This window comes from Mustela nivalis (genome assembly GCF_964662115.1).
Source record: "Mustela nivalis genome assembly, chromosome: 3".
NCBI classification, from domain to species: Eukaryota; Metazoa; Chordata; class Mammalia; order Carnivora; family Mustelidae; genus Mustela; species Mustela nivalis.
Window position 1 is genome coordinate 80,229,243 of NC_139022.1, and position 13,522 is coordinate 80,242,764.

The 13,522-nt window shown below is 37.3% G+C and overlaps 1 protein-coding gene and 1 pseudogene across 2 annotated transcripts in view; both read left to right on the forward strand.

Annotated features, from left to right (window-relative positions):
* ANKRD31 (ankyrin repeat domain 31) overlaps positions 1-13,522 on the forward strand; it is a 149,098-nt gene that overhangs the window by 48,393 nt on the left and 87,183 nt on the right. The window contains 1 exon segment of the mRNA XM_082724937.1: positions 7,648-7,790. Coding sequence (XP_082581063.1) covers positions 7,648-7,790 — 143 coding nt within the window.
* Positions 12,286-12,507, forward strand: LOC309861921 (metallothionein-2 pseudogene; annotated as a pseudogene). Its single transcript has one exon. The product of its transcript is annotated as a metallothionein-2 pseudogene (transcript).

Consider the following 13,522-nt stretch of genomic DNA (forward strand, 5'->3'; position numbering starts at 1 on the left):
ATCTTTATATCTGGCTATTCCATCTTATAAAATTGCAGAGGGTACTGTTTTTAAAGACTTGAATACAACCATCTTCATCAGAGTCACCTGCAATGTTTGTTTAAAATGCAATTTGTTTAAAATGTTTATTTCACCCTCCAAAACACACACAGGCACACACACACACACACACACATACATACACACAGTCTCACAATTAAAATCTGTAGGTTAATGCTGTCTGTCAAATAAATAAATAAAATCTTTGAAATCTGTAGGTTGAAACCTTGAAATCCGCATTTTAACATATTTCCTCAGATGATTTGTATTCTCAGTGAAGTTCAGGAACTACTGGTAAGAGATATATGACCTTCATGTAATATACCAGTTCACTGTAGTCAGCTTTTACAGTATGCCCCATATGCCAGATATTGTAAAAACAGAAAGATATGTATACTAGAAAAGTTTGGCTGTATTTGTGATACAGTCCAAGAAAGGGTAAGTGCCTTTTGAGAAATTAAGATGTTATAATAACAGACCGATGGTCTTGTCATAGGTAACATTTGCATTGTAAGTCCTCATTTACATTTTATGATATCTTTGTCTTTGATTAAAAAAAAAAAGCAAAATGATGCAATCGTTCTTTACCTATCAAAAACAAGGGTGAAACCAGAAAGTAGGCTGAAGAAACTGAATACCCAAAAACAGATCTCATAAAACTTCTTTGCTAAAACCCTCTCAAACCAATGCCTTGAGCATTATTTTACAAAGAATTCTATCTGACTCCTAAGTCTGTGTCACATTAGAACTGAAAGGAAAGGCTGGCACAGTCCAAGATATTGATAATAGCAAGAAGCTTAACAGCAAGGCAAGAGACAGATAAAAACATAAAAATGAGAGGCCACATTGTTGAAGACTGTATAACACAGAAAAGCATGCACTTATACCTCTGTGGGTGTTAACAATTGCTAAGATAGAGCCTATAAGGAATATTATGATTTTTTTAAATTTTTTAATTTATTTTTTATTTCAGCATAACAGTATTCATTATTTTTGCACCACACCCAGTGCTCCATGCAATCCGTGCCCTCTATAATACCCACCACCTGGTACCCCGACCTCCCACCCCCCGGCTCCTTCAAAACCCTCAGATTGTTTTTCAGAGTCCATAGTCTCTCATGGTTCACCTCCGCTTCCAATTTCCCCCAACTCCCTTCTCCTCTCTAACTCTCCATGTCCTCCATGCTATTTGTTATGCTCCACAAATAAGTGGAACCATATGATAATTGACTCTCTCTGCTTGACTTATTTCACTCAGCATAATCTCTTTCAGTCCCGTCCATGTTGCTTTTATGATCTTTATTTAAAATTTGTTATTTTTTCTTTCTGGGAAATTTATTATCTTACAAAGCTTTGGAGAGATTTCCTTTAAGATGGTTAAATTTTCAAAAAGAAAAAAATTGTTCTTTTTAAAGTTTTATTTATTTGACTGAGAGAGACACAGTGAGAGAGGGAACACAAGCAGGGGGAGTGGGAGAGGGAGTAGCAGACCTTCTGAAGAGCAGGGAGCCTGACACTGGGCTGGATCCCAGGACCCTGGGATCATGACCTGAGCAGAAGGCAGAGAGACGCTTAACAACTAGCCACCCAGGCGCCCTGTTTTTTTCCATTTTAGGAAGCTAATTTTTATTTTAGCTTAAGCAAAGCCTAAATAAGGAAAGGAAGTTTCCTAGGAGGAAATTCATCATCTACATTCCAAAGCTAATAACTTTTGGATTTCTTATATTTCATTTTTCATGCTAGACTGGTGGCAGATAATCAGGTTAACCAGTATACACATTGATAAACAAATTTCTACAGGTCCTGTAACCTAAATGAATTCACACTTTTTATCAAATACTATTAGAGGGAGATAATTTTTATATTCTGTTTTTAAAAATAGGTAGTTCCTGGGGTTCCTGGGTGTCTCAGATGGTTGGACGTCTGCCTTCAGCTCGGGTCATATCTCCGGGCCCTGGGATTAAGCCCTACATCGGGCTCTCAGCTCAGCAAAGAGTCTGCTTCTCCCTCTGATGCTCTCCCCGCTTGCGTGTGCACTCTCTCTTTCTCTCTCAAATGAATAAAAAAATAAAACAGGTTGTCCTTAAGTGGTTATGTTTCAAAAGTTCACATGTGAAGTTCAATTCATTTGAAATTTCTTGTAACATTATGGAAAATTTCAAACATACTGAAAAGTTAAAAGAATTCCACATTAAGCTTCCAGAAACCCCGTACCTAGATTCTATGTACTTATTTTTATTGCGTATTTACTATCAAGGAAAATACTCATGTATTTCTCCTCTACTTACATTCATAACACTTCTGATACCAGATGTATGGGATTTTTGACACATCAAGCAATTCTCCAACACCACCTGGGTGTCCTGCAATTTAGTTCATTTCTGACACTAGCCCAAATTAGTACAGAATACACAGGTTAAGGGATCAGTCAGCCACCCCCACTTCAGATGCCAGTCACAAGTAGTAGGTCCCTGGATTACCCACAATTTTTGTTCAACTTGGCTACAAACTGGAGGTTCCCATGATCCTTTCCTTAAATTTGATCTTTTCCTAAAATAATTAACAGAACTTAGGGAAACACGTTTACCATATAAGTTTATTATATAATAAAGGATAAGACAAAGGATACAGATGAATGCCCAGATGAAGATACAGAATCAGGCCTGGGAGGGTCCTGAGCACAGGAGCTTCTATCCCTCCATATCCCTGGAATATGTTACCTTCCCAGCATGTAGATGTGTTGACCAACCTGGAAAAGTTCTCTGAACCCCAGCCTTTGGGGATTTTTATGAAGGCTTCATCATGAGGGCAGGGCAGGGGAGAAGGGGATGTGGAGCTGAAACTTACAAGTTTCTGATCATGACTTGGTCCTTCTTATGACCAGCCCCCATCCAGGAGCCCTACAAAAGTTGTCTCATTAAGACAAAAGATACTTCTGTAACCCAGGGAGTAGCAAGGAATTTAGGACCCCTGTGTCATATACTTTTATCACTTATGAAATTGCAAAGGTCTTGGGGGTTCTCTATGAGAAGCTTGGGTGAGAGACCAAATACTAGAACAGAAATCTGTCCTAGCACCCCTGTTTATTAGAGTTTAGGAGCTCTGTGCCAGGAATCAGGGGGCAGATTTCAAAGAAAGTTAGTGCATTTTACCACAGAACAGCTCAACATTAATGTTGAGCTAGAGTTCAATAGTCTTTTTTTCTTTTTGAAAAGTAAAATTTTCATACTGTAAAATACAGATCTTAAATGTGCTGTTTGATGAATTTTGACAGATATATTCACCTATGTAACCCAAACCTCTATCAAGATAGAATATTACCAACATTCCACAAATTTCCCTCAGGCCTCTTTCCAGTCATTCCCCATCCCCACTCTCTAGAAGCCACTATTGTTCTGATATTTCTCTGGTATTTTTCACTATTTCTGGTAGTATTTCACCATTAATCATGAGGTTAGCTGTAGGTTTTATAGCTGCTTTTTATATTCAGGAATCCATTCCTAATTTCTTGAGTGTTTTTTATCAGGAATGGATCCTGGGTCATAATAAATCATGCTCTTATATATTGTTAGATACATTATGCTACTATTTTGTTAAGGATTTTTGCATGTATGATCATGAGTCATACTAGTCTGTAACTTTTTGTTGTTGTAATGCTTTTGTCTGGTTTGGGATCAGGATTTGCTAATATTTTGTTAAGGTTATTTATGTAACCTATATTCATAGGTAATATTGGTTCATAATTTTTGTTGTAATGATTTTGGTATTGGTATCAACGTTATGTAGACTTCATAAAATGAGTTAAGAAGTATTCTCTTCTAGTTTCTGGAAGAGTTTTCTTAAAACTGGAAGTTTATTCTTAAATGTTTGACAGAACTTAGAGTGAAACTATAGAGAGAGCCTATAATTCTTTCTCTGTAATTTAATTTTGTTTGTTTGTTCTTGTGTCAGTTTTGGTAAGCTGTACTTTTTTAGGGTCACCTGAGTGGCTCAGTTAGTTAAGCGGTACTTTCTTAAGGAATTTGTCCTTTTTATCTAAGCTATAGAATTTATTGTCATAAAGTTATTTATAATATTTCCCTATTATTGTTTTAATATCTATGATCTTTAGGGATATTTATCTTTCCTGATATTGTTCATTTCCTCTCTTCCTTCTCTCCTTTCTCTTTTTTTTCTTTCCTTCCTAAAGTAGTTTAAGCTAGAATATTATCAATTTTATTGCTTTTTTTTTTCCCCAAAGAACTAACATCTGTCTTTAAATTTTTCTCTCTTATCTGTATTAAATGCTATTAATTTATGCTTATTTTGATCTCTGCTTATTTTGGGTTAATTTTTTTCTTTATCTAGCTTCTTAAGTTTAAAAATGAGGCCACAGATTTTTGTATATTTTTCCCTGGTATGGTCATTCAAAGCTTTAAATTTCCCTCTAAATACTGCTTTTGTTACATCCAACAGATTTTAATATGTTATATTTTCATTATCACTCACTTTGAAATACTTTTAATTTTTGTATGATTATTTGTTTGACCCCAAGATTATATTAGAAGTTGTTAAATTTTTAAATATTTGAGGATTGTCCGGGTATGTTTCTGGTATTGATTTCTAACTTCATTCCTTTGGTTAAAGGAATATACTTTCTGTGAATTTGATCCTTTTACATTTATTGAGAGTGGCCTGTTGCCTAGTATGTGGTCTTCTTGCTTAATATCCCTTGTATACGTGAATGTTTGTTCTTCAGTTGTATCTAATGTCATTTAGATAGTTGTATCTATCTTCAGTTGTATCTAAATGTCATTTGGATGAAGATGGTTGGTAATATTCAGATCATGTCTGTATTGATGGATTTTTTGGTCTAGTTGAGTATCATTTTACGAGAAGAGTGTAGAAATATTAACAACTGTGATTGTGGATTGTTGGTTTCTCCCTTTAATTCTGTCCATTTATGTTTGTATTTTGAAATTTTATTATTAGGTACATACACAGTTGTAACTGTCATGTCTTCTGATAATTGACATTTTAATTATTATAAAATACCTCTCTTTATCTCTAGTAATATACTTTGCCTTGAAGCTACTTTATATGATATCAGTATAGGCATCCTAGCCTTCTTATGTTTCTCATCTGTTTGCTATGTCTTTTTCCATCCTTTTATTTTCAACCTATGTCTTTTTTTTTTTTAAGATATTTATTTATTTATTTACCTGACAGAGATCACAAGTAGGCAGAGAGGCAGGCAGGGGGTGGGGGGAAGCAGGCTTCCCATTGAGCAGAGAGCCTGATGCAGGGCTTGACCCTGGGACCCTGAGATCATGACATGAGCAGAAGGCAGAGGCCTAAGCCCCTGAGCTACCCAGGTGTCCCATCTATGTCTTTTTATTTAAAATTTGTTTCTTGGGTGCCTGGGTGGCTCAGTGGCTTAGGCCTTTGGTTCAGGTCATGATCCCAGACTCCAGGTTTGGAGTCCCTCATCAGGCTCCCTGTTCAGCGGGGAGTCTGCTTCTCCCTCTGACCCTTCCCTCTCTCGTGCTTTCTTTCTCTTACTCTTTCTCAAATAAATAAAATCTTTAATAAATAAAATGTATTTCTTATAGACAGCATATTTCTTAAAGGCAGCTTCTTTATCCATTCTGACAATCTCTGCCTTTTAATTGGAGTGATTAATCAATTTTCATTTCATATAAAAGATTGGATTGAGGACTACTATTTTACTAATTGTTTCTTGTGCACATTCCCCCCGCTTTGTCCTTGCATTATTTTGAAGTAGTTACTCTGGTGATTGCAATATATGTCTTTGATGTTTCAGTCTTTTTTAGAGTTAGTGTGAATATTTCTATAAAATGTAAAAACATTGAACACGTCTCCCTTTTGTGTGTGTTATGTATAGATATATAACACATCTGTATACATAAATAACACAAAAATATAGTGTGTAATATTCAATTTAAAGAGTCACATGCATTTTAAGGAAATTTATAGGGAAAAAAACTTGTATTAACTATATATTTACCATTTTTGATACCTTTTCATTTCTTCCTCAAAGCTTTCTAATTAATAATATAGGAGAAACTGCTTCCCTAACATTTTATGACAATGGGTCTTAACTGGAGTGATACCACCTTTCAGGGGACATTTGGCAGTTACTGGAATCATTTTTAGTTGTTACAACTGGAATGGGGATGGGGTGTTATTGGCATCTAATAAAATGCTCAGAACCACAAAGAATTATCCACCCCAAAATGTTAGTACTGAGTTAAAGAACCCCGGTTTATGGAGAAGGTTCTGGAAGGAGTTAGTGAAATATGCTTTTAAAATGCAGCATTTAGGTTTTCTTTCATTAATCATATGATTTATTGGAATTTAATAAATATAACTTATACCTTTGTTTCTTGCTAACAAAGATAAAGGATACTTTTCTATGTGGCTGGTTTTCTTAAAACAGTTGGTATTAGAATTACTGTAAATAGAGATGCCTGGGTGGCTCAGACAGTTAAGCATCCAATTCTTGGTTTCAGCTCAGGTCATGATCTCAGGGTCCTGAGATCAAGCCCCACATCTGGCTCTGTGCTCAGTGTGGTGTCTGCTTGTCCCTCTCTTCTCACTCTGCCTCTCTCTACGCTCTGTCTCTCAAATAAATAAATAAAATCTTTTTTAAAAATTTACTATAAATAGCTTTTCACAAATAAGGAGAAAAGAGGGATGCCTGGGTCGCTCATTTGGTTAAGTGGCTGCCTTTGGCTCAGGTCATAATCCTGGGGTCCCTGCTCAGTAGGAAGCCTGCCTCCCCCTCTCCCTCTCCTACTCCCCCTGCTTGTGTTCCTTCTCCTGTTGTCTCCGTTTCTGTCAAATAAATAAATAAAATCTTACAAAAAAACAAATGAGAAAAGAAATGTATGTTTTTTTTTGTTTTTTTTGTTTTTTAAAGATTTTATTTATTTATTTGACAGAGAGAGATCACAAGTAGGCAGAGAGGCAGGCAGAGAGAGAGAGAGGAGGAAGCAGGCTCCCTGCTGAGCAGAGAGCCCGATGCAGGACTCGATCCCAGGACCCTGAGATCATGACCTGAGCTGAAGGCAGCGGCTTAACCCACTGAGCCACCCAGGCGCCCCAAGAAATGTATGTTTTTGAAGTGACTTCTGTGTATTCCTACCAGCTAGGTTACTTTAATGGAAGTACCTTGAGCTATAAATAGTTCCCCCCACCTTTTCTGCAGAAAAGTAGCCTGCAGCTGGCATTCTCTGTGAGCTAATAATGACTCCTTTACAGCCTTTTTATCTGAGGAGGGCAGGAATAGTTTCAAATATTTTACTTCTTTAAAAATTTTTTTTTACTTCTTTCTATATTTTTTCACAATTGAGTTTTTCATAATTGAATTTCACAATTTACTTATTTACATATTTCTTCACAATTAATTTGGGGCTATGAATTTGATTTGTTCCTCAGATTTATTGAATTCATCTGATAATACAAGTTGTTTTCATGGTAAGATTATCTTGTCTCATATAATCAAAATGTTTTTAAAGAAACAACATAGAGTTTTTATTTAAAGGGCAAGCACTAAACATTAAGATAGCAAACATAAACAAATTCCATTTCCTTCTTGTATAATAGGTTGGACAGCACTTCATGAAGCTAGTGTGGGAGGATTTTATCAGACAGTAAGTGAACTATTAAAAGGTGGAGCAGATGTAAATATCAAAGGAATGTACCAGATCACTCCCCTACATGATGCTGTCATAAATGGACATTATAAGGTACTGCGATGCTTTTGTTTGCAAAGCAAATACTATATTCTGCAAGTATTAAAAATCTCTGGAACTTCAGTTTTAGGAATTCAGTTTTAGTTCATTCTGCTAGTGGATACTTGGACTATGTAATAAAATAGTACTATGTGATGATTTGTTGTTCCTAATATGGTAGATGCCATTTAACATGTTACTTTTAATAAGTACAGATCATGTTTTGGTTATACATAATCTTTTTTAAATTAAGCATCTTTAAGACTCTTTGATAAGGTGCTTTAAAGGTTTTATCATGAAGTTTCTTACTTGTAGATTGTTACACAGTGATGTCCAGTCCTGATAGGGACTTTGGGCACTAATTGTTACTTTCTGAGACCACATAAAACCTGAATCTCTTGGATTTAATGATCTGCCAGTTTATACTAGCATAGATGTACCAGTGGTTAAAATATCAAAATACTATAGTTCCATACAAATTGGTTAATAGTAGCTGCAGTTAAGATGATTGATCCTAGCACATACAGTTTATTTCAGATGATTGATCCCAGCAAATACACATACAGGCTCTGAGCCTCCTAGACATTTTTCTGGTCTAGGCACTACACTATAGGACTGAGGCACTTGCTAAAAATATCCTGTTATTTATTTTGGGTATTGTAAGTTTCCTCTGGGTTCAGACTCCTGGAGTAGGAAAGGGAGCTAATTATCTGGGCTCAGCAAGTTATGTTCTACATACTTCCAGAAGAAATGCCTGACAGGTAGAGTTGGAAATGGTTGCCGGGAGCCACAGGCAGAGACAGATAGAGCATATCCCTTTCTAATGTGAAATAGTACTTCAGTAAAGTTTAGGCTGTTTTGCCTTTTTTGATAATACACCACTTGCTTGTAGGTGTTCACCCCTGCACATTGTAGAGAGGGTTGGGGGGAGAGAATTCTGCTTGGGCCTTAATTTAATGGCCAGAAGAATGCAGGCTTGGACAAGTGATAGTGTGAGCCTTCTCTGTCCTTTACCCCATCTTCAAAGCTGGCCTCCATTAGAGAAACCTCATGCCAAGGATTCTTCCTTCTCCTCATGGTCCATCTGCTGTTCAACTTGTCAGAGCTGACCTATCCTAGTCAAGAGTCTTTTTGCCCTTTGGACAAGATAAGCTCTGAGCACTTTAATTTTTCTTCTTTTCATTCTCAGTTGTTCTTTTGTCCCATCTGGTAACTTGGCTTTAGTCAATTTCTGCCTCATGGGTTAGAACCAGCTATCTCCTTTCTGGCCTTTGCAGATATGTAGCCAGCCTTCTCCTACTCCATCAGTGAAGTAAAAGGACCAAAGACACATGCCTCTGACCCAGAATCTCTTTTCTGCACTACCTGTCTCACTCCCTCTTGCCAAACTATGTGTTCTTGGGGCTCATGTACTTCTGTCACTGTGGCATGTCCAGACTAATGGCAGGAGAAAAGAGAATGACAAGACAGAAGTGGAAGCCGAGAGAATGGTCATGAGAATTAAAAGCTAAAACCCAGTGGGATGGGATGAAATCACTGTTTTCCCTTCCCTTTTTATTTAGCTGGGGGTTGGGAGGAGCCAGAAAGTTATTTAATGCAGTCCAAGAGAGATTCCCAAAGTACCAGGTCAGTTCTGGACTGACTTAAGAACCAAAGCCTTAAGAATCAAAGTAAGGCAGAACATTGTTTTGGAGGATGGAGTAGGGATGACAAGAGCATCAGATGAGTCTCTAGGCTAACCTTGGGGAAATCTCTTATGTGATGCAAAGATTATCAGAAAAATGGTATAGACCCTGAGTATTGTATTGTCCCATGACTTCCTTGTCACAGGACTAAGGTGTCAGACAGGGAAGTCCTGGGAACCTGATGCTGGACTCAGCACCTAGAGAGTGTGAGCTTAAATATTCCAGAGTTGAAGAAACTTGAATATATATTGTCTTACAGGAATTGACTTTCATACTAAGAGATGGGACATACTAAAAGATAATACCCTATTTTTTAAGAATTAAAAAACCATCAATATTTGCAGAAGTCCAAATCTTTAGAGACAGAAAGAATATTAAGAATGAAAGGTAGAGAGTAGAGAATGGAGAATAATAACAGGTCATGGTTAAAGGGTTTCTTTTGGGGGATATTAAAATAGTTTTGAAATTGGGGATGCCTGGGTGGCTTAGTCAGTTGGGTGTCTGCCTTCAGCTCAGTTATGATCCCAGGGTCCTGGGATCAAGTCTTGCATCAGCCTCCCAGGGAACCTGCTTCTCACTGTGCCTGATGCTCCCCTGCTTGTGCTCAATGTTCCAAAATTAGATTGTGGTTATAGTTATACAACTCTCTTAATATACTAAAGAATATTGAATTATATTTTTTAAATGGGTGAATTATATCTCACTAAAACTGTTAAATACATATTTTAAATTGAAAAAATGAAATTTGAGAATTATAGATGATTGGCTTATTCTGATTCCTTAGAAAAATCAAGAAAAAATTATTAGACATAAGGGAGACATTTAGACAATATAGTTATCTGACCCCAAATTGCCAAGGAAATATTGAAAAAGAAAAACAAAATTGGGGGCATCTCGTTGCCTGATTTCAAGCTATATTACAAAGCTGTGATCACCAAGACAGCATGGTATTGGCACAAAACTAGACACATAGGTCAATGGAATAGAATAGAGAGCCCAGATATGGACCCTCAACTCTATGGTCAACTAATCTTCGACAAAGCAGGAAAAAATATCCAATGGAAAAAAGATAGTTTCTTCAATAAATTGTGCTGGGAAAATTGGACAGCTGTATATGGAAGAATGAAACTCAACCATTTGCTTACACCGTACATAAAGATAAACTCTCTATGGGTGAAAGCCCTCAGTGTGAGACAGGAATCCATCAAAGTCCTAGAGGAGAACATAGGCAGTAATCTCTTTGACATTGGCTACAGCAACTTCTTTCAAGACACGTCTCCAGAGGCAAGAGAAACAAAAGTGAAAATGAACTTCTGGGACTTCAGGTAAAAAGCTGAAGGAAGCAGTCAACAAAACAAAGACAACCCACAGAATGGGAGAAGATATTTGCAAGTGACACGACAGACAAAGGGCTGATATCCAAGATCTATGAAGAACTTCTCAAACTCAATGCCCAAAAAAACAAATAACCAAGTCAAAAAATGGGCAGAAGATATGAACAGACCCTTCTCCAAAGAAGACATACAGATGGCTAACAGACACATGAAATAATGTTCATCATCATTAGCCATCAGGGAAATCAAAACCATTGAGATACTACCTTACACCAGTTAGAATGGCAAAAATTGACAAGGAAAGAAACAACAAATGTTGGGAAGGTTGTGGAGAAAGGGGAACCCTCTTACACTGTTTGTGGGAATGTAAGTTGGTGCAGCCACTTTGGAACAGTGCGAAGGTTCCTCAAAAATTAAAAATAGAACTACCCTGAATAGAATGCAGTACTGGGTATTTACCCCAAAGATACAAATGTAGTGAAAAGAAGGGTCACATCCATCCCAATGTTCATAGCAGCAATTTCCACAATACCCAAACCATGGAAGAGCCAAGATGTTCTTCAACAGACAAATGGATAAAGAAGATGTGGTCATATATACAATGGAATATTACTCAGCCATCAGAAACGATGAATATCCAACTTTTGCATAAACATAGATGGGACTGGAAGAGATTATGCTAAATGAAATGTCAAACAGAGAAAGTCAATTATCATACGGTTTCACTTACTTGTGGAACAGGAGAAATAGCATAGGAGAAGGAAGAAAAAAATAAAGGGGGGGAAACAGAGAGGGAGAGGAACCACGAGAGACTGTGGACTCCAGAAAACAAATTGAGGGTTTTAGAGGGGGGAATGGGTGAGCCTGGTGATGAGTATTAAGTATTGGGTGTTATACACAAACAATGAATTATGGAACACTACATCAAACGCTAATGATGTACTGTATGGTGACTCATATAACGTAATAAAAAATGGAAAAAAAAGAAGAATGTAGTGATACTTGAGAATCTGTAAGCATTACTAAGAACAAGTCATGTCAGACTCTGTTCAGAAGGTAGAGCCAGGTTCTCTTCCCCAAGATTATGGGCTGGAGTGTCAGTGACTTGCTTCTAACAACTAGGATATGTCAGAAGGGACAGTATATGACTTTTGATGCTAGGTTGAAAGTACTGTAGTTCTTCCATGTTCTTTCACTTTTCTCTCTCTTTTGGTTCATTATATAAGAGAGGTCAGTTGTCATATTATTAGGACATTTAAGGAGTTCTATGGAGAGGTCTACATGGCAATGAACTGAGGTCTCCATCGCATACCTGTGTGACTGAGGCATATTAGGAAACAGAACCTCCAGCCCCAATCAGGTTTTTACACAATTGTATCTTCAGCCACCCTCTTAACTACATCCTCATAAGAAACTGACCATACTTCCAACCTGCACCAGTATCTCTGTGCCTTGCCTGCTTTGGACCTCCAACCTCACCTCAGCCCAAAAATGGACCCCAACTGCTCCACCAGGGGCTCCTGCATCTGCTCTGTCTCCTGATGACACAAAGAGTGCAAATGCACCTTCTGCAAGAAGAGCTGCTGCTCCTGCTGCCCCCTGGGTAGTGCCAAGTGTGCCCAGGTCTGCATCTGCAAGGAGGCATCAGGCAAGTGCAGCTGCTGTGCCTCATGTGGAGGAGAGTCTGTTCCAGATGTAAATAGACCAACATAAACATACTTGCAGACTTTTTAACTTTCTTGTCCTACCTGTACTCAGTTGCTACATTCCTGTTTCTGTGAAATATTTGAATGATAGTAACCTCATCTAGGTGCTTCTGAAAAAAAAAAGAGAGAGAGAGAGAGAAAAGTAAAAAGAAGATAGAGATAGAGCCTGATATAAAACCACCTACCTGGGCTGCTCCCAAATTCCTGCCCCACAGAAACTGTGAGATTATAAATATTTATTTATTTGAGCCACTATGTTTGGGGGTAAATTGTTAGGTAGCAATTAATATAGAACTAATATAATTAGGTAGCAATTAATATAGAACTAATATAGGTAGAGCTAATATAGAACCTAAATATAGGTTAAAATAGAGGGGAGGGGTGCCTGGGTGGCACAGTTGGTGAGCATCAACTTTTGGTTTTGGCTCAGGTCATGATCTCAAAGTCGTGGGATCAAGCCCTGTTTCCGTGCAGAGTCTGCTTAGGCCTCTTTCTCCTTTTCCTTCAGCCCCTCCCAGTTGTGCTCTCTCACTCTCAAATAAATATTAAAAAATATATATATAGATGGGGAAATACTCAAAAAAAGTCATTTATTTACTGTCTTTTGGTGAGAAGAGAATGTTTCAAGTTAGAGGATATGTAAGTAGGCTTCAGAATTCATAAAATTAAGACTGCAGAGGGAAATGGGAAGTGTGGATATTTGGTGAAGCAGATTATCCATTGCCTAAATCAGAGATTGCTAAAATAATGTATCTACTCCCTTGAAATTACCAACTCAGATTTTCAGGAAAGTAGGGCTCTAGCCCCTGCCTTTTCCCTTCCCCTAGTCCTCTTTCTCATGATCCTTGATCCTGAGTTACTCTCATGTTATATGGGTTATTACTTGACACATAACCTCCAGAGATAAACAATATAGCCCTTTTGACAACTCCCTTACAAAACTTCTTTTCGTTATTTTAAATTTTGTTTATTCATTTTTTAATTTAAATTCAATTAACATTTAATTCACATACAGCCTATTA